This window comes from Capricornis sumatraensis, chromosome 3 (assembly GCF_032405125.1).
Source record: "Capricornis sumatraensis isolate serow.1 chromosome 3, serow.2, whole genome shotgun sequence".
NCBI lineage: Eukaryota > Metazoa > Chordata > Mammalia > Artiodactyla > Bovidae > Capricornis > Capricornis sumatraensis.
The window spans coordinates 134,319,515-134,347,158 of record NC_091071.1 but is presented as its reverse complement, the minus strand read 5'-3'; the positions used below and the strand labels follow the sequence as shown (position 1 = coordinate 134,347,158).

The 27,644-nt window shown below is 41.6% G+C and overlaps 1 protein-coding gene across 2 annotated transcripts; it reads right to left on the bottom strand.

Moving 5' to 3' along the window:
- Positions 1-361: 361 nt before the first annotated feature.
- Positions 362-24,772, bottom strand: CASP8 (caspase 8). 2 transcript variants are annotated; one of them, XM_068967091.1, is made up of 11 exons: positions 24,616-24,772; positions 22,728-22,771; positions 22,072-22,134; positions 12,507-12,844; positions 10,033-10,138; positions 7,988-8,126; positions 7,832-7,882; positions 7,170-7,255; positions 5,485-5,626; positions 2,850-3,351; positions 362-1,319 (listed from the first exon to the last, which is right to left on the bottom strand). In XM_068967091.1, exons 4-11 carry the CDS (start codon positions 12,809-12,811, stop codon positions 1,184-1,186), a joined length of 1,467 nt encoding a protein of 488 aa, XP_068823192.1. In that variant the 5' UTR covers positions 12,812-12,844; positions 22,072-22,134; positions 22,728-22,771; positions 24,616-24,772; the 3' UTR covers positions 362-1,183. The 2 variants fall into 2 exon arrangements, with proteins under 2 accessions (XP_068823192.1, XP_068823193.1); XM_068967092.1 differs by lacking the exon at positions 7,832-7,882.
- Positions 24,773-27,644: the final 2,872 nt, after the last annotated feature.

Genomic DNA, 27,644 nt, shown 5'->3' with positions numbered 1-27,644 from the left:
CATTATTGCCAAACAGGAGCATGGTGTAAATGTGGTCAGATATTCTGGTCTTCAAAAGAAAGTATTCTGGTTTTTATGTGACAGCTTCCAATTTTTAAATATGGAGAAGAAGTGGGGAGTTTTTAGACAAGAAATGTTTAAAAAATACAACTATGTGAACCAATATTAGAAGGCTCAAGGAAAACATATCTATGACCCAAACATTTTCTACCTGTAAGACTAGGTTCTATTGGCAAAAAAAAAAAAAAAAAAATCTCCAAGGCATAGTATGATAAATTATATTTTATTCTGTTAAAAATATTTCTTACATTACTAATTATTAATTACTAAAGATTTAAAGTGAATTGAACATATAAAGAAAGAGCAAACATATAAAAGGTATACTGCATTGTTAGCAAAAAAGCAAATCATGTTCAGCACTGCAGAAGCATGTATATAAAAGCTGAAAAAGGAGTTTGGAAAGATTCTTTAAGAAACAAAATCATTTGGTATTTTTAAAATCTTTAATATATGAATTTAAAAAATTTTTTATTTTACAAAATATTGCAAATTAGTATAAAGGATAGCTTGGGAAAAGATCTACTGGAAGTATAAAACGAGTTAATATTAACATCATTTCTCTTAAAAGTATGTTGAATGCTGCATTTATGAATAATTTTTTTAAAAAAGGAAAATAATCTCTAAGCTTTTGAAACTGAAGTCTAAAGAGTGGTGGTTTTCACCACTGAAAATCAGAGTCTGCTCATGGCTAAGGAGAGGAGGGTTACATGTTTCCAGGACAGCTTATCATATACATCAAGAGCAATCAGGTTGGATGTGGGAACTTTATACCCTGAACCTCAATAGTCGAGGGGATTTTTCAGCTAGGTCAGATCACAAAAATCTCCCTCCATGATCTTTGATATTTCTTTTAAACTTACTGTGTTTCTTGTGTTTATTTTAGTTCATTTTTAAACCTTTTCATCAAATTAAAAACACAACTGAAATCAAGACCACAGCTATGACTGTTATTGTCTACAAAGCCAGAGATTTAGGCTTGAATTTGCATGAAAATTATGTTGTCCTGACTCTCATGCTTTCCCAGCTATTTGAAAATAAAAAGAAGAAAGAGAATAAAGTAGCAGCATTTTAACTATTGTTCAGTTGCATAACTATTGTCTAGTTATACAACTAAACAATAGCATCAATTAAGAGGAAAGAAGAGTTTTTTTCGCAGTGTGAAAGTAGGTTGTGGCATCTGTTTGCCCATGTTTTGCTTGTCATCCTTTTTGCTTACTTCGAAGTTCACCTTGGTTAGGATGGTCAGAATGTCTTCACCCCTGAAAAATGTAACAGAACCTTGTTATTACATATCTATGGGAGGAAATCACTATCATCTACTGTGGTTAATGATAATTATTTCCCTCAAAACATCAGGCATTTGAATTCATAAGGTGTTAAACCAAGGCCTACCCCAGCTTTCTCGGTAAAGAAGTTCTCAGAGCTTCATAACTTACCTTTGGTTTATTTGGGATCTTAAGACCATCCGAAACCTCAGTGTCAACACTGGATTTGGTTTCTTTCCCTCCTGACCTATTCGTACCTCACTCATGCATTGGAGAAGGAAATGGCAACCCACTCCAGTGTTCTTGCCTGGAGAATCCCAGAGACATCGGAGCCTGTTGGGCTGCCATCTTTGGGGTTGCACAGAATTGGACACGACTGAAGTGACTTAGCAGCAGCATGCAGCAACTCCAAGTACTATGTCACTTACCCACTAATCTCCTCAAGGCCCCTCAACATCCTCTGCCTCAAATTGGCATTGCTTCTGTGGATTCATTGATGGCCCCATCAAACTTGAAGCAAGTAGAAATAGAATGTCTCCTGCAGCAACTCCACCCCTTCCTCACCAGCACCTCTTATCAGTTTAGTTGGGCATCCTGTTCATTCACCTCTGTAGCTAGCTCCCTGGAACCTTGCAGGTTCATTTACTGTCTAAGTTGCAAAATGAAAATGTAGCCTAGATGTTATGGTTCCCTCTCAGTCCTTTCTCTGCCATGGACAATTCTTGCTCTTCACACACTTAAAACATAATGAGACACAAAACTAGAAGCAACTTGCAGAGGAGTTCTTGCTATTTATTTGCTGGTTATATGTACATTAGGTGAACTAAGCCATACAAAACTATCATTTAACTATGGAAACATAAGATAATAAATGAGAAAAAGATATTTTCCCACATGTTGTGAGCTTCAAAGCAGTCAAATTATTGGCAATATAAAAGGTTTCTACTCTTGGCTCTTAACTCCCACAAAAGGGTTTGAGGTTGGTGAGCTATTATAGAAGTCTTCCCTGGTGGCTCAGATGGTTTGAAAAAAGAAAAATCCACCTGCAATGCAGGAGACCTGGGTTCGCTCCCGAGTTCGGAAGATACCCTGGAGGAGGAAATAGCAACCCACTCGAGTACTCTTGCCTGGGAAATTGCATGGACAGAGGAGCCTGGTGGGCTACAGTCTATGGGGTCATAAAGAGTCAGACACAACTGAGCAACTAACACTTTCACTTTTGACAGAGTAAGAGAATGTTAAACATTGAAATTCCAAACTTGTTGAGTGGGTTCAGTCATGTTTCTGCCTAAAAACAGAGCTGTACTATATGATTTTGCCATCTCTCCAGTTCTATGATATACTGATGGCCCTTTGTACTAACTAAAAGAAAATCCTCTGTAAGCATCTCAGGTTTTTCCATCTGTGAACTAAAGATCTTAACACTTGCTGTCTCTTTCATTCTGCAACTGACCTGAGAATCAGCTACGTGATCCACAACTAGACATTTGGAGATGAATGTAGGATTGAATAAGCAAAAATTACCGAGGACATCTTTCTCTCAGGTTCTGGCAAAGTGATTGGATATACCAGGTCCCCTTCAAGATGCTTCGGTAGGAAACACAGTTGTTCACAGTGGCCATCCCCAGCAGAAAGTCAGCCTCATCTGGGATATATCTCTTCTGAGGTGATGAATCCGCTTCTAAATAGGCTTCCATCTGTTCTGAGTCGGTCTCAACAGCTATTCCTCTCTGGTACTTATCCCCTTGACAAGCCTGAATAAAAAAGATTTTGGGTTTGCCAACAAGGGAAGGGCATTTTGATCCAGTGAAGTAGGAGGTCAGCTCATAGATGGGGGCTTCTTGCCCATCGGAGCCATAGATGGTGCCCTTGTTTCCATGGGTGAGGATGCAGCAGATGAAGCAGTCTTTGGTTTTGTGGTCCTTCTTCTGGTAGGATTTCAGAACCTCACAGATTCCCTTTGCTGTTTGGTCTCTGTAGTGCACTATCTCAAAATGAAGTTCACGAAAGGTCTTGTCCAAAGCCTCTGAAAAGTGAAACAAGAAAAATCATATTGGACCTCCCTGGTGGTCCAGTGGTTAAGAATCTGCCTGCCAGTGCAGAGGGTATGGGTTAGATCCTGGTCCAGGAAGGTTCCACATTCCTTGGAGCAACTAAGCCCGGGGCATAGCAACAACTGAAGCCTGCATACTATAGTGCCCATGCTCTGCAAGAAGAGAAGCCACCACAATGAGACGCCTACACACCACAGAGAGAGTAGCCCCCACTCACTGCAACTAGAGAAAGCCCACACACAGCAATGAAGACCCAATGCAGCCATAAATAAATAAGTTTATTGAAAACAAAGGAAAGAAAAGTCAATAGTATACGGCAGTAATTCCTAGACCACAACCTAGAACTAGAGAGAACATTGATCAGATAAGAATTTGAACCAGAATTTAAGAACAAGACCCACTATGTTAGTGGCTGGATTCCGTAGGCTTCTAATATTTACTGCCACTAGCTGCAAACATTTCCCAGTTCTCAGGCAAATGAGAAAGGGGAGACTGCTATTGTCTTTTCTCAACTAGTCTACAAGATGGGTAAACTATTTTTAAGGCTTACTACCGAACCGGTCTAAAAACTAACTGTACCACTTACATAACCAGAAAGAAAGCAAAACAAATTTTTAATACAAAATCCATATTTATTTTATCCTGTATCTTCTCAGAGCTGTTTATCAAAATACAAGATATGAATGCTTAAAAAGTCAAGTAGAACTAAAAGACTTATTACAAAATAGTTACCCCTTCTCTACTCTTTCCTACTACCCAGTTATATTCTGTCCAGCCACTTCTGTGAAGGCAACCACTTTCAACTTTTAACTATTTGGGGGAGGGGGGTATAAGTCTCCATTTTGTAATGAATTTGGGTACATTTCTATTTATTTATTTATAAATTTTAGACTTTTGTATTGAGTTTCTATTGTGGATGATGAGCACTTGGTGTTCTTAAACATTTATAACATTTAGTTGAAGCAGTAGAAATCTATATATTACCAGTACTATGTAAATATAATATTCTTTAATATGCTTCCTTTCTTATTAAAATAAACCAAGCTATATGATGATAAATGATGCAGCCAGTGAACTTAAGCTCTATGGCTGTTTAAAAACCTTAGAATAGACTTGCTTGAATAAACAAATGTTAACAGAAAACATTCACAGAGTCCTGATGATTAAAATCAACCTATCTTAATTTTCTAAGTGCTACTCTATTTAAAAAAATAAGTCATTACCTGATGTTATGACTCATAAACACCATTTTCAAAAATTCTTTCATCAAGTTGAAATTCTTAATATCACTATGGATTGAGTTGGATTATTTATTTTATTGCTTTTAGTTGTCGTCATATCTGCATTCACATGATGCAAATTATTTTTCATTCAACCTGTAAGATCTCAATCTTAGCCGGAAAAGACTGAGCCAAAGAATTTCTGGTTAGTTTAACATTTGAAAATGCTATTTATGTTAAGAACTCAATTTCTGCTGCACTCAGAGCCCAACTTCCATAAACGGTTTATACCAAAGCAATGTTTTCACCCAACACCTAATAACACTCTCCAGAAGCTCTATGCATTTAGTTGCATTAAAAATGAAGGTTAGGGACTTCGCTGGTGGTCCAGTGGATAAGAATCCACCTGCCAATGCAGGGGACCCAGGTTTGTTCCCTGGTCCCGGAACTAGGATCCCACGTGCCCCTGGACAACTAAGCTCATGAGCCACAACTACTGAGCCCGCACTCTAGAGTCCTCAAGCCACAACAAGAGAAGCCACCACAACAAGAAGGCCACTAGCTGCAACTAGAGAAAGCCTGCATGTAGCAACGAAGACCTGGTGTAGCCAAAAATAAATAAAAATTAAGTTTATTGTTCCTTATAGCCTTTTAGTAAGATTTAATATTTTATCTTTATAAATATATTGCTTTGATTTTAAACATTAATTAAAAAAAAAACAAAAGCAGAAAACTAGCAAATATATAAGAATGTTCTTCCTGTCCACAGGGAAATATGATTATATTCACCTTTTTGAAACATGTGGCCCTGTTGATACAGCTTTTGTTCTCCCTTTTCAACAAAAACATAGGTATTAGAAATATTTCTTTTCTGTTCTACTGTACCTGCATCCAAGTGTGTTCCATTCCTATCCTTAAGGCTGTGAAGTTCGGGCACCTGCTCCCGTGCTATGCTAAAATCATAATTGTTAAAGATCAAACAGTATCCCCGAGGTTTGCTTGTCATTCGGTAAACTGTGTCGGATGTCTGGAAAACAAAAATCCAACCCAGGAGCTGACTCTCTGGGTAAACTTTGGTTAGGCATCACCCAAGCCCAAATGGGATGCGAATGCACTTTCCATGGCCCCACCCCAACTTGGCACTGCTCCCCTAAGGAACTAGTTTCCATTCATTCCCCTGACAAAGGATCCCCAGACTTCTTCCCCACTTTTTAGTGTATAAAGTCAATGTCCCAATATTTGAGTCTCCTGAGCATTCGTACTTATATTAATAGTGTTGTTGTCATATTATATTAGTATTATTTATTCTCATCTCTGCCCAAGGCACAGAACATCTGTGTCAGGGGCTAGGATTTATTATTCATTTGAGAGAGCTCAATCAGGAGTTGCAGGACTAAGGACTATTGTAGTGCTGTCTTTAGGCTGCCCCTTTGTGACCTTGTGATTCTCTTGGCTCTCTGATCATCTCATCCACACTCTGGGCTAGCAGCTGAGGACCTATCCATCACACAACACAGCATGGTCCCAGGATTTTTAAAGCCGATGGCTTAACTCGGCTCTGAGGACCACAGTGACTGGAGGAGACAGACAGGTTATTCTATGGGTTACAATATCTAGGTTCTAGTACTTGACAGTGACCCGGGGACCTCCTGATTTCCCCAGGGCTGTTTTAGTGCTGAGATATTTAGCATTTGTTGGGAAATCCATGCAGTTCCTCAAAGTAGAGGAAAGGGCCCCAAACTAGGGAGCTAAATTCCTGGCTCAATAACCTCAAGACTTGGGACAAGTTATTGAATCTCTCTTGCCCTTGGGGTCATTAGCTGATGGGTGGGGATGACGTCAGCAGAGTGCTTTACTGTTTACAAAGTGCCACATGACTTTGGCTAATCCTTGATGTTCATACCAAGAGACGTCTGGTGATTTGCTCAGAAGTCCACTAATGAATGGTCTCTCCTAAGCTTAATTTCAAGTTTTTCTCACTAGACTTTTGGCTAATAGCAATTCCTCTGCTTCCCTAGGAAGAGTGAATGGGCTGATGAGTAAGAAGGTGGTAAAGTGTTGAAGGCTACAGAAACATAAGTGATACCAGGAAAGGCAATTCTTGGGCCTGCTCAATGGGAGGAGAACATAGAGATGACTAGATTGTCAACATTTGCTGCTTCCGCCTAATCATAAAGGAGAAACAGTTCTGAAATGCCAAGCTAAATGAAGACTTTGCTTCTTCCAGTCCTGCTCAACTTTCCCCCCAAAAGCCCCCTCCCATTTAGGCTGAGGCAGCTGCTAAAGGGATCAGGTTAGAGGCTCCCTACTCCTCTGTCCTCCAACTCTTCCCACATCTTTGGTTTTAAACTAGACATTTAACACACAGGAAACCAAAGAGATCACCTTTACCAAATTCCAAAGTCACATTTTAAACTTGTGCTTTTGTGGAATTTTTCTATAGTTCTCAACACTTTTCATTAAGTTTCTGTCCCTTATTAGTTTATTTGAAAAAAAAAAAAAAAAGCTCAGGAACACAATAACTAGAATCTGCAGCACAAAAGGGGAAAGAAATGGGGATTTCCTGGTACCTGCAACTCACTGCCCTGTTCTCCTGGAGAGTCTGACATGGCCAGCATCTCAGAGGAGCCCTCCTCTGGAAGCGATTGTGACATATCTGGAATGAAATGTGACAGGGAAGATATTGGTTAAGAAAGAGGTGGCACCCAGGACAACATAAGGTCCGTTTTAAAATGTAAATTCACTGACCGCCTGGAACATAATATACTACAGTCCACAGAATAAGGGAAAATCTTACTGCTGACTCATTCTGCCTGTATTTCAAACTTGCCAGCCTGAGGTTACAGGGTCTCTGCCTTTTGACAATTCCTTTTACATCTTCCAGTGTGCAGAGAAGGTGACTAGTAGTCACCGCTATTAGGAGAACAGGTCCATTAAGACGCAGATGTGGTAAAGGTTGTAGAGAGGAGACAGTGAGGCTTGTAGTTTAGTCATTGTCTGACTCTTTGAGACCCCGCGGACTGTAGCCCGCCAGGCTCCTCGGTCCATGGGGTTTTCCAGGTAAGAATACTCGAGTGGGCTGCCACTTCCTTCTCCATGGGGTCTTCCCGACCCAGACATTGAACCCACATCTCTTGCATCTCCTCCATTGGCAGGTGGCTTATTTACCACTAGAGCCACCTGGGAAGTAAATTAACTAAATAGACCTTGAAAACATATCTGCAAGTATTACCATTTGAAAATTCATCTGGATCTCTTTCAAGTCTCATTATTCTCTCTGAATCTTAAAAGAAACATACACATATTTGATTAGAAACAGTTGTGACATAGAAGATCTGTCCATTTAAGACTACATTTTGCTGATTCACAGCTCTCAGGTTATTTATACCTTTTCTTAATTCTTCATAATCATAGATTTTCTTCAGCAAGCTCTTGTTGACCTGCTCACAGATTCTTTTCAGGGTGTCCAAGTTATTTTCCCCTAGGATGGTCCTCTTCTCCATCTCCACGAAAATATCAAGCAAAGTCTAGAGGGAGGAGAAATCAAGTTAGAAAACAGGATGGAGTTTTACTGACTTTCAGATTATTATTTTTTTTATTTCCACTTCCTCCAAATTAGACACCCACCTAGCTTCCCAAGCTGATCCTCTTAAGTGGACATCCTGGTCTTATAAAGCCAATCAATAAACTATCAGGGAGGGAATTTATGTTTTCTGGCCCAAAAAGACAGAAATAAGACAGAGAAGAAGTCACCTCAGATGTCACCCAGTCCCCAGGCCCAACCATCTATGGACATTTTTATGTGAAGACAGTGAAGCAGCCCAGGCACATGGCTGAGACGCAGCAGCCCAGTCCCCATGGCAACAGCCCTGGGAACGGCCTCACACCCTACATTGCCTCTGGCACCCACGCACCTCCATGCTGAGGGTCCTCAACAACAGTTCAGTGACCAGTGCACTGCAACACACACACACAGACAAACACACACACAGACAAACACACACATATACAGCATTACATCGCAGCACAGACACACATACACACAGACACACCATACCATACACACACACATACAGCATTACATCGCAGCACAGACACACATACATACAGACACACCATACCATACACACATACACACACAAACACACACACATACAGCATTACATCACAGCACAGACACACATACATACAGACACACCATACCATACACACATACACACACAAACACACACACATACAGCATTACATCATAGCACAGACACACATACACACAGACACACCATACCATACACACAAACACACACACATACAGCATTACATCGCAGCACAGACACACATACATACAGACACACCATACCATACACACACACACACAAACACACACACATACAGCATTACATCGAAGCACAGACACACATACATACAGACACACTATACCATACACACATACACACACAAACACACACACATACAGCATTACATCATAGCACAGACACACATACACACAGACACACCATACCATACACACAAACACACACACATACAGCATTACATCGCAGCACAGACACACATACATACAGAAACACCATACCATACACATACACAGACACACACATACAGCATTACATCGCAGTACAGACACACATACGTACAGATACACCATACCATACACACACACACAGACAAACACACACACATACAGCATTACATCGCAACACAGACACACATACGTACAGACACACCATACCATACACACACACACACAAACACACACACATACAGCATTACACCACAGCACAGACACACATATGTATAGACACACCATACCACACACACAGACAAACACACACACATACAGCATTACATCGCAGCACAGACACACATACGTATAGACACACCATACCACACACACAGACACACATACAGCATTATATCACAGTACAGACACACATATGTATAGACACACCATACCATACAGACACACACACAGACACACACACATATAGCATTGCATCCCAGCACAGACACACATATGTATAGACACACCATACCACACGCACACACACACACACACACACACACACACACCCAGAGTTCCAGGTCCCAGGTTTTTCAGAGACTGCAGAAGTGGGGAAATGGTCTCAGGCCCACCAGAGGCTCTCCTGGCTCTGCAGGCCCCCACACTGACCTGGGCTCCCACAACCAGCCTTTGTTCCTCACTCTGTCTTGTCCCTGATAATTAATGTGAGCATCACCTCATATTATACAAAGGCATCATATCTACAGCACTCATTCCAGACAGCATTCTTCTCCCTTGGTTAAAAAGTGAGAATTCAGATTGCTTTTACTGACAAGAGCTCTCTTTAGTCTCAGAAATCCCCACCAGCTGACTCACCCTCAGGGCTACACCTCGGGTGAGACACCAGGTCTTACCATGTCATCATCCAGCTTACATTTGGCAATCTCCTGGCTCAAAAAAAACTTAAAATCCTTCAATTCCACTTTGTTCACATCTTCTGAAATCTGGAAAAGCAGGATCCTATAGGGGGAAACAGAACTTTAACTTTCTTCAATTATTTCCCATCTGATATATGGAGTCACGTGGGCTTGATCCTCTGGCCTCCCTTTAAAATAAAACCAGCTAATGACACGATTTATGAGCTGAGTCCTTGGAAGGAGGCTCGTGTCGTGACACTGAAGACTCATGGCTCAAGCTCAACTGTCCCACTCTTAATGGAATTTAAATTCCCCAGGGTCTTCCCTGGTGGTTTAGTGGTTAAGAATCCACCTGCTCATGCAGGGGACATGGATTCAATCTCTGGTCCAGGAAGATCCCACATGCTGCAGGGTAACTAAGTCTGTGTGCCACGATTACTTAGCCCATGCTCTAGGGCCCAAAAGTTGCAGCTACTGAAGCCCACAAGCCCCAGGTTCAGTGTACCATAACGAAGAGTAGCCTGTGCTCTCTGCAACTAGAGAAAGCCTGTGTGCAGCAATGAAGACTCAGCACAGCCAAAATAACTAAATAAATATTTTTAATTTAATTAAAAAATTTAAAAGTTCCCCAATTTTAACTTTCAGTTAATATCAGTTGAGTGAATTGTGTTTTTCCCTTGTCCTTCACTATAGGATTAAGATCTTGTTGCACAGAAAGAAAAAAAAGCTTTGATTTTGGATATTATTCTTTTCAAAACACACATCAGTTTTAATTCTTCAATTAAAACTAGTCAATGTTCTCCCAGCCACTCCCTTCAATAGGAAGGCCAAACACCTCCTCTTGGAACACAGGCTTTTGTGAACTGAGCCTAGTCTGCCTCTTCATCTCTGGCCATGCCTTACCACCATCTCCCCATTCCTCTCCGAACATACCCAGCTGCCCTGCCCCTCACCCTCTGAATTTGGGCCCCTCATACCCTCATTACCTTGTCCATCTGTAGACTGGCTTAAAGTGGTCCTAACCCGATGGTTGGTGTCTTTAAAAGAAGAGGGAACTTTCTCCCTTAGAGCCTCCAAAAGGGAACCCGTCATGTTAACACCTCAAGTTCAGGCCCATAGACTCCAGAACAATTAGAAAAATGATTTCTCTACTGTGTTAAGCCTTTGGCAGGACAGACAGCCCAAGCCAGTGCCATTCTTCTGACAGTATCTGGAGTCATGGGGATTAAGCAGTCATTGGGTATTGCAGACTGGCTTATGAAGTGAAACTGTGGAAGCTGTTTAACCTTTAGGATGATTGGTTATTACAGTGGGTGTTTCCACTGTATGGCCAGGGATAGATTAGAAATGATTATCTTAAGACTTCTCTGGTGGAACAGTGGGTAAGAATCCACCGGCCAATGCAGGGAGCACGAGTTCTATACCTGGCTGGGGAAAATTCCACTTGCTGTGGAGCAACTAAGCATGTGCAGTGAAGCAACCAAGCCAGAGTCTTGCAACAACTGAAGCCCACACGCCTAGAGCCGACGTTCCACAAAAGAGAAGCTACCACAATGAGAAGTCCGTGCACTGCAAGACAGAGTGACCCCTACTCACCACAACTAGAGAAAGCCCAGGTGCAGAACTGAAGACCCAGCATAAAACCGTTAGTAAGTTAATAGATGATCATTTTTTAAAAAAATGATTATCTTATACCATTAAAAAAAAAAAACAATTATTGTGGGGGTCCAGCCTGGCCAATCCAGAATGACTGGCAGCACACACCTCACTGAAGAACTTAGTAACACAAGCCTTAAAGTGTATAATAAAAGCCTAAAACCCTGTGGAGAATTTCATAGTCATCCACAAGTAGATGGGAGGGGTTCTCGAGTGGGGAGCTGCAATGCTTTATTTAATAATAGGCAAAGTTGAGTGCATGGTATGAACATCAGCAAAGCAGAGGCATCAAGATAACAGACATGTAACAGAAAGGAGAGTTAGAATGCTTAAAGCATGGCTATTTGAATTTCAGTGGCTTCCCAGGTGGTGCTAGTGGTAAAGGACCCGCCTGCCAATACAGGAGACATAAGAGACACAGGTTCGATCCTTGTGTTGGGAAGATCCCCTGGAGGAGGAAATGACAACCCACTCCAGTATTCTTGCCTGGAGAATTCCCATGGACAAAGGAGCCTAGAGGGCTACAGTCCATAGGGTCACAAAGAGTCGGGCATGACTGAAGCAGTTAGCACATGTACCTATTGGTAATGTTTCACTCTGTAAAGAAAATTTTACTTTATTGGTTTTAGCATTTTTTTCCTCTGAATTCTGCATAAAGTCTCTACATTTCTTACCCTGGCCTTGGTGAAACTTCTTACCAGAGCCTCCAAAGTCACTCCATACAGACAACCTATATACAATATCAGCCCTGCCCATAAAGATGTATCCATTCAAACCCACAGCTCCCAGGTCCACACCACGGAGGTTCTCCCCACCTGTAGGCAGAGATCTGGGCCCTGCCAGGTATCTGAAGCTCCCTCTTCATCTCCTCCTCACTGGTGTCCAAGTAGTTAAGCAGCAGATCCAGTCTATTCACTTGGAAAAGCAGCTCCTTCAAGAAGGACAGATTGCTTTCCTCCAACATTCTCTTTTCTTGGAGCCTCTGGAATAGCATCAAGGCATCCTTAATGGGTTCCTGCTTCCTATATGGGATGTGGTCCCGGCTTAGGAACTTGAGGGCAGCCAGGTCGTCACTGCCCAGCTGCTCTCCAATTTTATAGAGACATTGGGTGAGATCCATGCTTTTCAAGTGTTAGGAGAATGTAGTTGTTACCTAGGTTAAAACACAATGTTATTTTCAGATGAGGAAGAAAACTACCACTTACTGGTTTGTTCCTTCATCAAATGCTATTACATCTACTATATGCCAGACATTATGCTAAAGATACAGGGAAGAAGAAAAACAAAATGAAAAAAAAAACACACACACACAAACAGGTTCCCACTTGTTATCATCTTGGAACATAACATTGTTTTGGAAAATAGATTTACAAACTAATCAGTGGTCAGAGAGTTGTAACCAGCACACAGGAGAAATATAGAGCCTTAACTCAACCTGGAAGAAGAGCTTCCTGGAGAGGAGTCACCCTTGGGGAGAAGATGGTGAAGGACAATTCTTGAAGGAAATAATGTATGCAAAAGATGGAAGCAAGAATGTTCAAGTCAGTTCAGACAGGCATGGGGAGCTCAAAAAGTAACCCTGAAGAGTCTGAAAGAGGGAATGGTGAGACAAAGGGATGGAACTGTGGCCAGGAACCATTATAAAGGGCCCAGACCATGGGTCAAGGGGGTCAGGCTCTGTCCTGGAGATAATGGGGAACAAAGAAAGCATCGTAAGCACGACAATGATGTCATCCAATTTAGTATTAACATTTAAAGTGTGGGGGACATACATATATGTATAACTGAATCACATTGCTGTACATCTGAAACTAACACAAAATTGTAAATGGACTCCAGTATAAAATAAATATTATACTTTAAAAATAAAATGAAGTGTAGAGGACAGATTGGAAGGGTTGGAGGTGGGAAAAGTGCTACGATCTGGCAGAAACAATGGTGGGAGGCCACGATGCAGTGTGGTCCCCCAAGGGCCTCAAGACTGGCTCTCTAGTCAAGAACCCTAGACTGGAAACGGAACTCAGAAGAATCTGGTCAGCCTTTCAACTCAAATTATGGGGTATTTTCACATGTTGCTATTGTATAGTCGATAAGTCGTGTCTGACTCTTTTTTGGCCCCACGGACTGTAGCCTGTCAGGCTCCTCTGTTCATGGCATTTCCCAGACAAGAATACTGGAGTGGATTGACATTTCCTTTTCTAGGGAATCTTTCTGACCTAGTGATCAAACCCAGGTCTCCTGCATTGGCAGGCAGATTTGTTACCACTGAGACTCCAGGGAAGCCCTATTTCCACATCATACTTACTTGTTTGAGTGGGCTTCCCTGGTGGCTCAGATGGTAAAGAGTCCACCTGCAATGCAGGAGACCTGGGTTTGACCCCTGGGTCAGGTAGATCCCCTGGAGAAGGGAACAGCTACCCACTCCAGTATTCTGGCCTGGAGAATTCCATGGACAGAGGAGCCTTGCAGGCTGTAGTCCATGGGCGTCTCCTAGAGCCAGACACAACTGAGTGACTAACACACACACGTTTGAGCAGGTAAGAAAGGGAGAGGGTAGTGTTTCAGGAAACCACAGACAGGCTTCACACAAGTAGTCCTGAATCTGGAGTTTTCCCCCTTGAGCCCCTTGAGTCACCGTGGATTTCTCCTTCATCTTCCCTGCTCTGATAAGCCTATATTCTAGGCACAAGGAACCCTTGGAGCAGGGTTCATGTCAGACACAGCATAGTAACAAGACTGGGACATAACTACACGAGGCGGGCTACACGGTCACTGTCAAAGCCAGGAATCTCACCAGCAGCTGAGTGTCTAGGCAGTGGGGCTGTGGGGTCAGACAGAACTTAGACCAGAACCCATGGTGGGCCTGGCCCAGGCCTGGGCAGTTCAGAGCCTCTTAGGGTGAAATTCTCCTCTGTAAGGTGAGATCAAAAGAACAACCTCTCCTGCAGTGTTGTGAGTATGAAAGAAAGTGAAAGTGATAGTCGCTCAGACATGTCTGTCTCTTTGCCACCTCATGGACTGTAGCCCTCCAGGTTCCTCTGTCCATGGGATTTCCCAGGCAAGAATACTGCAGTGGGTAGCCATTCCCTTCTCCAGGGGATCTTCCCAAACAAGGGATCAAACCCAAGTCTCCTGTACTGCAGGTAGATTCTTTACCTTCTGAGCAACCAGGGAAGACCCACTTTGAGTATGTAACACCTATAATGTTTGCAGAGTAACGACCAACAACTACTGAATAAAGGCATGTTTACCTGAAAGAAGGGAAACACCTTGGCTGTGGGGCTGGACACCACCGGCCCCACAGCAGGTGGTTATAAGTGTTCATGTAACCTGAACACTTCTCTTACCCTCCTAATTTTCCTGCTTCTTCACTGGATACTTCAGTTGGAAGCAGCAATTTTCAACCTCTCCATAGTTAAAGAACTTTTCCTTGAAGGCTTACTCAAATACTCCCTTACCTCAGGGCTACTGTCTGCAAACCTTGAACTAGAAAACCTTTAACCTCAGCTCCATCACTTGCTTGTTCCCACAGACTCTGTGCCCCTGGGCATTTTGCTTGACATCAAATAATCTTAACCTGTTTGGATCTCTTTCCTCCCTGAAGCAAGGCTCCTGAATTTTTAAGCTCCCTGCATTCACTGACATTCTTGGATGAAACCATGAATCCTCACTATCACTTGAGGGATGATAGAGTGAACCAGGACCTGTGTATTTTGTACATCAGATACTAAAATAGAAACATTAAGATAAATTTTAGTATTTTTTAAAAGTGGCCCACAGAAAAATAATTTCTTTTAAAGTAACCCTAAAGATTTTGAAGCTCTTTAGCTTTTCTTTTTAAAAACACTTCCAACCTCCCAATGCTGATTATAGAACAGTGGGGTTTTTTTGAGGGGGAAGGGTAAAAATTGAAAATATAAAAAATTATAACATGTTCACAGTTGTCATTATCATACATCACATGCACATAAAGATACATTTATATAAAAAACAAACATGTACACCTGGGTTTTTTTTAATCCACTTAATAATTAGAATGAATGTTTACTCTTACCATAAACATTCTTCTTGGGCATATTTTAAATATTTCTTGAATTCCAGCATGTGAAAATAAAATTGATTTTAAGCAATTTTCTGTTTTTTTACTGTTAAAATAATATTGCACTGAGGGACTTTTTCATATATCCTGGGCATACCTCTGATTATTTCTTTTTTTAGAATTGGAATCATGGCAAAACTTTTTTTCACACTTTTGGTCTAGAGCTGGCACTACTGTTTAGACAAAGTGTTTTCTTGATTAGGGAACTGTAGGGACAGTTTCTTGGGAAGATACATTTTGTTTTACATTGGATTCATAAAGACTGCAGAGCCTAGATCATTCACTGCAAAAGCAATCAATTATCATAAAAATATTTTGATATCTTAAATATTTGGCCAGCACCTAAAAGCATAAATTCAAAGTTCAACAAATAAAACTGCTGGACATTCCAGGGAACAGACTAGTGGGTTCATTCCTTAAATCACACTCTATAGGAGCACACATGTGCTCTACAGGGTTTGTACATATCAACAGCATGATATGTAAGCTTGAACAACTAGAAACATCCCCAAAGTCCTCCAATAAAGGAATGGCTAAGTCAACTACAGTATGGTCACACACAGAAAGTTGTGCAGCACTTAAGAAGATGCCCTCCACCTTCTGAAATTAAAATGCATAGATATTCAAGATGTGTTATGTCAGTAAAGATATAATAACCAAGAATCATATAGCTACTTTTCAGAAACACTCAAACAATACAATCAGATTTTCAGTGATTATAGACATACTTATAAAAGCAGAAAAAAAAAAAAACAGAAATTCTGGAAAGTGACATACCAAACTCATAAAGTGCCTAGTTTTTGTGTTCACAGATCTTTGAAGAAAATACATTGGTTGCCTGAGAGGAGAGAAACTAGAGGTCTGGGTTTGGGGGAGGCCCGGATGTGGACAGGAAGAGACTCACTTTACATTCTATACCCTTTGCACAGTGTGAATCTTTACCATTTGCGCGTGTTACTTATGCAAAATGTACATGAACTTAAAAGCTCTACTTAAAGTTCTATTTTTATTCCAGTATATGAATCTGGAAAGGATATGAACTGGATCCAGCTCTGCTTAGTATCATTAAGTCCAGTGTCCTTAGATCTTTTAACCAGTTCTAACCATTGCTAAAATATCATTTTACAGAATAAAATCAACCACAGAATCAAATGAAAGCAGAATCTCCTTTTTTCCCCTCTGCAGTTGTTTTCTGATATTATAACAATTATTTTCTGATATGGTTTTCTGACTATGATAACAATGCTTTTTGTATTCATCTTAGAAAATACAGGAAAGATCGAATAAAAATCACCCATAATTCTATCATCCAAAGTTAAAAGCCCTAATCAAAACATTCCAGGCATAAATTTTACCAATGTTTTCAGTCTCCCAAGGCAATAGAAATAAAAACAAAAATTAACAAATGGGACCTAATCAAGCTTACAAAGTTTTGTACAGCAAAGGAAACCAAAAACAAAATGAAAAGACAATCTACAGAATAGGAGAAAATATTTACCAATGATGTAACTGACAAGGGCTTAATTTCCAAAATATACAAACAGTTCATACAGTTCAACAACAGCAAAAACCCCAACCATAAAATGGTCAGAAGACCCAGAGAGACATTTCTCCAAAGGAGAAATAGAAATAGCCAATCGGCACATGAAAAGATGCTCAACATCGTTAATTATTAGAGAAAATGCAAATCAAAACTACAATGAGGTACCCCTTACACCAGCCAGAACCGCCATCACTAAAAACTCTATAAATAACAAATGCTGGAGAGGATGTAGAGAAAAGAGAACCTTCCTACACTGTTGGTGAGAATATTGCTGCTGCTGCTGCTAAGTCGCTTCAGTCGTGACAGACTCTGTGCGACCCCATAGACGGGAGCCCACCAGGCCTTGCTGTCCCTGGGATTCTCCAGGCAAGAATACTGGAGTGGGTTGTCATTTCCTTCTCCAATGCATGAAAGTGAAAAGTGAAAGTGACGTCGCTCAGTTGCGTCTGACTCTTCACAACCCCATGGACTGCAGCCTACCAGGCTTCTCCATCCATGGGATTTTCCAGGCAAGAGTACTGGAGTGGGTTGCCAGTACCTTCTCTGAATGTAAGTTGGTACAGCCACTAATGGGATTCCCTGGTAGCTCAGACAGTAAAGCATCTGCCTGCAATGAGGGAGACCTGGGTTCAGTCCCCGGGTCGGGAAGATCCCCTGGAGAAGGAAATGGCAACCCACTCCAGTACTCTTGCCTAGAAAATTCCATGGATGGAGGAGCCTGGTGGGCGACAGTCCATGGGGTCGCAAAGAGTTGAACACGACTGAGCGACTTCACTCACTCACAACCACTATGGAAAATAGTAAGGAAGTTTCTCAGAAAACTAAAAATAGAATTACCATATAATCTAGCAAGTCCACTCCTGGGCATATATCCAGACAAAACCTCTCATCCAAAAGGATACATTCACTCCTATGTTCATAGCAGCACTATTCACAATAGCCAACACATGGAAGCAACCTAAGTGTCCATCAACAGATGAACAAAGAAGATCTGGTTTATATATACAATGAAATATCACAGCTATAAAAAATAATGAAATAATATAATTTACAGCAATCGGACATTGTCGTACTAAGTTAAGTAAATCAGAAAGAGAATGATGAATAAGATATGATATCACTTATCTATGGAATCTAAAATAGGACAAATGAAGCGGATTTATGAAACAGAAACAGGCTTGTGGTTGCCAAGGGAGAGGGGGTAAGGGGCAGAGATGAAGCGGGAGGTTGCAGTTAACAGATGTAAGCTCCTATAAATGGAATGGATAAACAACAAGGTCCTGCTGTACAGCACTGAGAACTATATTCAGTATCCTATGATAAAGCATAATGGAAAAGAATATTGAAAAAAATGATGTGTGTGTGTGTGTGTGTGTGTGTGTGTGTGTGTGTGTGTGTGCGCGCGCGCATGTGCATGTGTGACGGAGTCACTAGCTGTGAAGCAGAAATTAACACAATATTGAAAATCAACTATACTTCAATTTTTAAAAAAACTTAAAATAAAAAACAAAGATAGGACTTCCCTACAGTAGTACAGTAGATAAGAATCTGCCTGCCAACGCAGAGGACACAGGTTCCATCCCCGGTCCAGGAAGACTCCACATGCCTCAGAGCAACTGAGACTGTGCGCCACAACTACTAGCCCGCGAACCTAGAGCCTGTGGCCTGCAATAGCAATGCGAAGCTGGCGCACCGCAACTGGAGATAGCCCCCACTCGCCGCAACTGGAGAAAGCCCAAGGCAGCAGTGAAGACCCAGCGCGACCAAAAGCAAACAGATAAACAAATAACTCTTTAGAAAAACAAAGATAACTACCTAATAATATTTTACTGTCTTTCCTACCAAATATTTTAGTACTGTTTATATATTTTCCCTCCTATTTGAACACACTGTACTTCTGAGGTGTAAGTGTATTTTTCCACTGATATTATAAGTACAACTTGACGTGTTTTTTTCCTACAACATGGATTTGAAAATCTGTAAGTCATCTAATCATATACATGGGCAATAATTTATCTAACCAGTCTCTGATGACATTTTTTGTTGTTGTTCAGTTGCTTAGTCGTGTCCGGCTCTTTGCAACCCCGTGGACTGCAGCATGCCAGGCTTCCCTGTTCTTCACATCTCCTGGAACTTGCTCAAACTCATGTCCATTGAGTCAGTGATGACATTTAGGATGATCTTACAATACAAATCTCCAATGCAACTCTGATTATTTTATTAGAATAATTTCTTAGAAATAGCATTATTGAGATGAAAGACATAAAGCTTTTTAAGGCTTTTGTTACATGTTCAATAGCACTTTCTGACATACAAAAAAATTCCAATCCAAAGCCAGAATGACATGAGTTTGAATATAACATGATTGGCTCCTGTCCTCTATAACCAGGTCATTTCATTTTCTTTGTAATAGCTTGGCAGTGCTTTCTAAGTGATTTTTCCATCACATTAAAATGGACACTTAGTAGGGAAAGTACTGGTGAGGCTTCTTTCCTGACCCAGGTTTTCCAAAACACATTGTGGTATAATATTGTCTTTGTTTAGGTCACCCATCTCTCTGCTCGTAGTACCTGGGAAGCACTATTACCTGCTCCAGATTTTATACCATTAACCACGGGCCATCTCTAGATTAAGATCTATAGGAAGAGGAACTAAAAGACACTTCTTTTTTTATGGGACATGGGTTTATTGCATGAGCTCATAAGCCAGAAACTTTATTAGAGTAATATTTTTAAAAGAATAGTCATTGCTCTATTTTTCTCATCCTAAAGTAGTAAAAGTAACACTTTTTCCTTAGAGAACTTTTAAAAGAAAAATACCACTTGGAAAAATTTAGAAGTAATTTTGGGGTCACATTTGTGGGTTCTTTTCCCAATTTTATTCACATATATGCATATATAATATATGCATATACATATGTAGAATATATCAATTTGAATATATTGATTTATATCGCATGCAAGATAGAGGAGAGGGGTGGGAATGGAAAGGCCTTCAGAAGTTTTCTTTTACTTTCAATTATACAATATCTAAGTAATAAGCCCACATATATATATTTGTATTATATGATATGTAACTATATTATTTTTATAATGTGTGCCCCAAAGTATTTTTATATAGCCAAATGTTTGTATTATGATATATAAATGTTTATAACATATAATGGTATAAACATAAAAATATTTTTCTTGTCTCATTTACTGCAATCCTCTCTAGAAATTGCTATTATCGTCTTCACTTTATTACCATGAAAAATCAGTTCAGAAATAAACTAGTGAGAGGTATCAGGCCCAGATTAGAGCATCTCAAGAGGCTTAGTGACAGACCCTGCAAAGATTTAGATTTTATTCTAATTGCAGTTGGAAGCCAGTGAAGAAATTTAATAAAGACACATAATCAAAATATTTTTAAAGATTATGAATTACTTAAAATTTTAAAAGACTAAGTGAAGTGAAGTGAAAGTCACTCAGTCATGTCTAACTCTTTGTGAACCCATGGACTATACAGTCTTTAGAATTCTTAAAGAAACCCCCAAAAGAAACAACAAACAAAGATTCTTAACAAATCCACTAAAGCAGAGAGAAGGTCAGAACCTTACAACCAAGCTGGTATGTTCTGGAGCCTGGATTTAAACCTCAGCACCTCATCCCAGAGTCCCAAATTAGCACTGCCTGTTACACCACAATTAAATGGCAAATAAATCTCATCTAATCACAAACAATCCTTCTAACAACATTCTAGCAGCATCTGAGCTCTCTCAGTCTAATGGAAAACTACCTCAAAGCTGGAGAAAATAAACCCAAAATTTGCATTCCTCTTCTGAGACAAAAATCTATGTCTCATTCAAAGCTCAAGAGTACTGGAAAGTTAGTCTCAGGCCTGAAAGCCCTAGGTAATAGGATGGCCATTCCCTCCAGTCCAGGAGGATCACTCCGAATTGGGGTTCCCATCCTGAATCAGGATTCCCACTCCAAATTGGGATTCACCCAGAACCTGCCAGAGACCCACACAAGCACTGTTCACTGCAGGGCCCCAGCCAGCACTATCACACAGCCCAGAAAAGGTATCCACATTCCAGTCAAGTTTAAAACCTACCAAACTGAACGAATGTATAACTTACCTGTAAATGCTTAATCTCACATTTCCAAACCAATGTTGGAATGAAATTCATAATTCCACCTGTGAATGGTTAACTCCACAAATAGTGAGTATCAATCTATTGCCAGTATATTATTCCCTGTACTGTTCTTTACCCTTTTAATCCCCCCACCCCCATCCCGCAAAGATAAATAAATAAACAATTGAGTGCTTAGCACTGTGTGTGTGTGTTTCTGTGTGTGTCTGTTTAGGTGTGTATGTGTTTATGTTGGTGGTCTGTGGGTCGGCAGACGGGTAGCTACAGCAGCAAAGTCAGTTGAGATTTGAATTTTGGTTTCTGTTCTTCGATAAGTCTGGCTGGCATAACGGTGAGGCCTCTGTAAAGATGAATATACTTGGAGTACGCCCCCTCTAAAACCCAGGAATGCATCATCTACCAAAGCTGGAGGGGCACGGACATCTGGGATCTCTGAACCCTCACCACGGCCTTCAGAGGCACGGCTAACTCTCCCAGTTTCTTCATCTACACTCAAATACTAGGATTACCCTATGGGCCCCAAACCTGCCAGATCCCATTCTCAGTAGCCTAGAGAGTTCTAGAATCAAAGGCCTTCCTCTCCAAAGTCCCATCAGATCTTACCAGAGGCGGATCCTGGAACCTTCACAGCAGCAGCCACTTCACGGGCCTCTTCTCTCAGTACATCTAAGACAGGAATTAGAGTCAAATGAAGAACCAACAGCGTAGCTCGCTTACTTCCTGTTTTCAAAACTCCTGAGTCACCATAGGCTGAGTGAGGCAGGCCAGCCTCCAGGCGGCACCCGCATCCTCATCTCCAAGAAGGAGCCCGTGGAATATGAGGTGGGTGCTGGATGGGGACGCTGGCCATCTGAAACTTGCCTCTGGCTATGTGACTTTGGGCAGGTCATTTTCTCTTCGGAGCTTCTGTACCACGTTCCAAAAGGAAAAAGTTGAACTGAATGATAGCTAAGAACCCTTTCTTTTCCTTTTCAGAAATGTACAGATTTTTATGGGTTCATTATTAAGATTTCAGTGGTTTCCTTCAATAATACTCATTGAGCACTCCTGAGCAGTCTTGAGTTCTGGAACTATGGGCCCTCACTATGGTTCAGAGGGTCTACTGACCCCCACAGAAATTCTCATGGTTTCCCCCACCTACATTCATATACAAGATCACCTCCATGACCCCAAGACCACCAGATCTCACCCTCAGCAGTCTAGGTCTAGAAAACTCTAGAATCATATTGTTTCCTCCCAAAAGGCCCAGCCAAACTCACCAAAGGAAAAATAAAATCCCAGGGCCCTCACCATGGACTGGGACCTGGAGATAAAACAGAGAACAAAACTCACTTTAGCCCTGCCTTTCGGCTTTCATCAGTTGTTTTCTGATGAATAAAGTAGAGAAAAAAAAAAAAAAAACACCTCTCTTCTTTGAAACTACATGTTCTCTTTCCCCAAATGGACTATTAGCTTTCAGAGGGCAAATTTCACAGCCGAGAGGATTAACAAGATAGCTGAAAATGCCCCTCCACCTGCAGAGAGCTAGGTAAGGGTGCTGTGTTCCTTTTGTGCCCTTAACTTCCCTTGACTCTGCCCTGAGAACTCCAAGTAAGAAGGCAGCCACAGAATGAAAACCTGTTAGTGGCTAAATCCTATCCCAGGAAGTGCCCCCTTGCTCTTTTCTTGCAGCCTCCTAAATATATCCACCCAATATCTGTCCTGCTGTTTTATGGCTGGTTCCTATCCTAGGCTGTGATCTTCACAAAGGCAGAGACCACATCTTTCATGTCCATGTTCCCAGGTTGTGCCACAGGAGTAGAAATACCTCAAATATACAAAGGTCTCCTGCAAATCAACAAGGAAAAGAAACCCTGACGGAAGACAATGGATCTGACTATAGAGTTCCTTGACAGAGATACTCAGATGGCCAAAGTGTGCGAATGATACTCAAATTCATGACTAAGCTGGGGAATACAATGCAGGTATGAGCTACCTACTTTGTACCTATCAGAATGGCAAAGGTTTGCAAGCTGGAGCCAGCTAAGTTCTTGGTGGGCCAGTTCTTCTATAGTCCTTATATAAGTTGTAGAGACTGTCCGTCATGGAATAATAAGCAGCAGTTACAAAGTGGGACCAGGCAAAACACATAGAACTTAAAGTACAGACTGCTTGCTTGCAAAAATAAAAATAAAAAATAAAAAGTCAAAAACAGAACAAGAAAATTACAATATGAATACTAATACATAACATGTAATAATAATTGCTAACACTTACTGGGTACAGAGCAACACCAGTCACTAAGTGGCTAAAGCTGTTATTATCAAATAAATCCTCACAGCTACCTGTTGAGGGGGTGTTAATCCCACTAATGATGAGGAACCAGAGGTACAGAGAAATTATTTTCTTGCTCTGGTCACACAGTTTAAGACATAGTGTACACACACAAAACAATGGTACATTTCACAAAGATATAGAACAATTAAGGATATGTATCATAAGATGTGAGGGTTGCCTTTGGGAGCCGGGCTTCCCAGGTGGCTCAGTGGAAAAGAATCCAAGTGCCAATGCAGGAAAAGCAGTTTCGATCCCTGATTGCAAAGATCCCCGGGAGACAGGAGTGGCAACCCATTCCAATATGTTTGCCTGGAAAATCCCATGGACAGAGAAGCCTGGCGGGTACAGTTTCTAGGGTTGCAAAGAGTCAGACATGACTGAGCGACTAGCAAACACACACACTTTGGGAGCCAGCGAGGATAGGAGATAGGTTGGGGAGTGGGGAGATCCAAGAAAATGGGTAAAGCAGGGCAGGGTCGGGGGGCCCATGGGCCCCAAAGACCAAGGGCTTATAGGGAATCGGCATCTGATTGAGTGGTCAACTCAACCCTCTGCCCCAGGACAAGTGGTATAGAAAATAAACATAAAAAGGTAAATAAAGTTCTGGGAAATCTAAAGTAAACCAGCAGGAGACAGACAATGTACCTATACTCGAGGCAGCAGAGGAACTGGCACGTCCTCAGATTAAAAAGTAGCAAAGCCAGGGGCTGTGGTTCAGATAGGAACCCACTCAGAACCTGGCACCCTGGCAGGACTCGGAGGTGACTTCCCCGGGGAGTCCTCGAGTGAGAAAGGCGGCATCCAGAAGCCAACTGGGCACCAGGCACTCACCTGCTCCACACAGTCCTGGCAACATCCCAGCCACCAAACTCCCAACGACAAGACCCCACACTGCCTAACTTCACAGGTCGGATTACTGAGGCTCGTTCTTAAAACCCAGCTGGAGATAAATCCCTGGAAATGAGGCAAGCTGGAGGGGGAGACAGGAGGTGGGGTTGGAAACGCCTCCAGGAAGAAGTTTACTTTTACTTTCGATGCCTCCACCCGGCTTTTATGCCTGCCCCTGGAAGACTCACTTCCTGGTTCTCTCTCTACGTTCAGAATTTGCTACCAAATTCCGCAGGGCTTTAAAAACTCTTGAGATAAAAGAAAGAGAACCTGTGAAACCATTGCCTTCCAGCAGAAGGGCAAACTCTGGTCTTCAGGAAGAGAGAAAGAAAATTCCTGAACAGAGAGAACTAGAAAATAAACTTGATTTGGAAAGCTGGAAAACCGAGGTGACTCCCTTGAACAGAAAATGTTTCTTATTTAAAGGAACCGATGCCCAATTTTCCTACATTCAGAGGTGACCACAGACATGCAACTAAACTGCATGTCAACATGCAAACCAAAAACCAGGAAGCTGGACGTGTTTTATTGGAAAGCATTTTACTCACTGCACTTAGTGTTTATCAGCTCTCTAATTTTTAAAGACAGACTTGAGACTGCCTGTGGCCAGTAAAATGTCATTCTCGCTTGAAAGGGGTCTGCAGAGAAAAATGCTTCCTCTGTTCTGTGGCCTGAATCTTAGCACTGCAGCCGTGGACAAGCTCCCCAGATCATCTGGCAAGAACTCTTCCTGGGTCCAAACAGATCTCTAGCTGAGTTGTGAGGAAATTCAGCACCAAAAGAGGGTGGGGTCCTGCCCAGCCCTAAGCAGGGGTAACCATCCTTGTCCAGTGCTGAGTCCCTGGTGGGGAGGGGACAGTGATGTGAAGACCTCTCCTCTGGGAGTCTGAACCTCCCCAGCTTTTCTTCACCCTCCACCCTCTCCCCACCCTCTGCCTCTGTTAACTGTTTGAATTTTTTAAAGAGTTTTCTGCCTTTTTGTTTTCACATATTCTAGATTTTAAAACTACAACACCAATAATAATGCAATACCTGTACGTTGCACCTTTACATCAATTATTTCTCATTCTCCCAACAATGTAGAGGATCCCCCATGTCATGGAGGAGGAAGCGGAGGCTCAAATGAATATACGAATTCAAACTCAGTCCAGCTGGATCCAAAACAAGGATTTTCCCACCATAACACACTATTCCCTCCCCCAAAACTTAGGATTTGAAATGAACCATGTGGATGGAAGAGTGCTAAATTTAAACTCACATGATGACCTATGTGCAGAGGTCAGAAGGTCACCTAAGAAAAAAGAGATGGCCTACAGGCACCAGCTAACAGTATAAAAATTCTGTGTGTGCCACATGTATAACCACCCAAACTGGTTCATTTCACCTTCTGAGTAATTCGCAGAAGTGGATGCTATTTTTGCTCTCATTCGAGCAAGGAAGCTGAGGTTTGGAGAGGTGAAAGACTTAGACAAGTATCTTCAGCTAGTGAGTGGCAGGATGAAGTTTGTGTGCCTCTCTAAAACCCTGAAAGGTTAATCAGTGTCTGAACATTAGTACACGCCCATGGCTCTCAACTTGATTGATCTGAGGGTTAACTGATTAGGTTTCTAAATTGCCAGTCTTCAGGCCCCAGCTCTGAAATTGCTATCTGAGCAGAATTACAGGAGATAAAACAGATTGGGCACTTAACGGAATGCCTGGACCTCCCACAGTTCTTGGTAAGTAATCAGTACCACTGTTATATAAGCTTACATCTGTACAATGGCTACGAGTTACTAGACATATAGTGCAGTTGAGGAAGCTAAGTTCAGTGTCGATCAACTGCCAAACTGCATGGCCAGCACATGATCCCAAGATTGTCGCACTTGAGTGTTTACACCCGTCCCCCAATCCCTGGCTTGGAGGAAATGGATGAGCCACTGCAGGCATCTACGGAGCCATACTAAAGATGAGTGGGGAGGTTCAGGGCTTCAACCTGTCATTTGTAAGGCACTGATCCTGCGCTCTCTTAGTCTTAAATCTGTTTTTAAAAGGAAAACCTATAAGGACTTCCCTTGCAGTCCCGTGGATAAGACTTCCTGCTTCGAATGTAGGAGGCACGGCTTTGATCCATGTCAGAGAACTTAAGATCCCACATACCTTGGAACATGGTCAGAAAAACTAAAATAAAATATTTTCTTTAATGAATAAAAGAAGACAAATAATTAACAAGTAAATTGTAACCCTCAAGTTGGTTAAATTCCTTTTGTGATTTACTTGCTCTAACCAGGTTCTTAAAACTCAACATTCAGAAAATTAAGATCATGGCACCTGGTCCCATCACTTCATGGCAAATAGATGGAGAAAGAGTGAGAGACTTTATTTCGGGGGGCTCCAAAATTACTGCAGATGGTGACTGCAGCTGTGAAATTGAAAGACGCTTACTCCTTGGAAGAAAAGCTATGACCAATCTAGATAGCATATTCAAAACCAGAGACATTACTTTGCCAACAAAGGTCCGTCTAGTCAGAGCTAAGGCTTTTCCAGTAGTCATGTATGGATGTGAGAGATGGACTACAAAGAAAGCTGAGCACTGAAAAATTGATGCTTTTGAACTGTGGTGTTGGAGAAGACTCTTGAGAGTCCCTTGGACAGCAAGGAGATCCAATCAGTCCATCCTAAAGGAAATCAGTCCTGAATATTCATTGGAAGGACTGATGCGGAAGCTGAAACTCCAATACTCTGGCCACTAGATGTGAATAACAGACTCACTGGAAAAGACCCTGATGCTGGAAAAGATTGAAGGTGGGAGAAGGGGACAACAGAGGATGAGATGATTGGATGGCACCATTGACTCCATGGACATGAGTTTGAGTAAGCTCCAAGAGTTGGTGATGGACAGGGAAGCCTGGTGTGCTGTAGTCCATGGGGTCACAAAGAGTTGGACATGACTGAGTGACTGAGAGACTGAACTGAATTCAACCAGTTTCCTT

Coding starts and splice junctions, on each gene's coding strand:
- CASP8 (XM_068967091.1), bottom strand. CDS start 12,811: ATGGATCTCACCCAATGTCTCTATAAAATTGGAGAGCAGCTGGGCAGT. Junction 10,139..12,506: donor GCCCAGATCTCTGCCTACAG/GTGGGGAGAACC, acceptor TTCCCCCTATAG/GATCCTGCTTTTCCAGATTT. Junction 7,256..7,831: donor TCCAGATGAATTTTCAAATG/GTAATACTTGCA, acceptor ATTTCATTCCAG/ATATGTCACAATCGCTTCCA.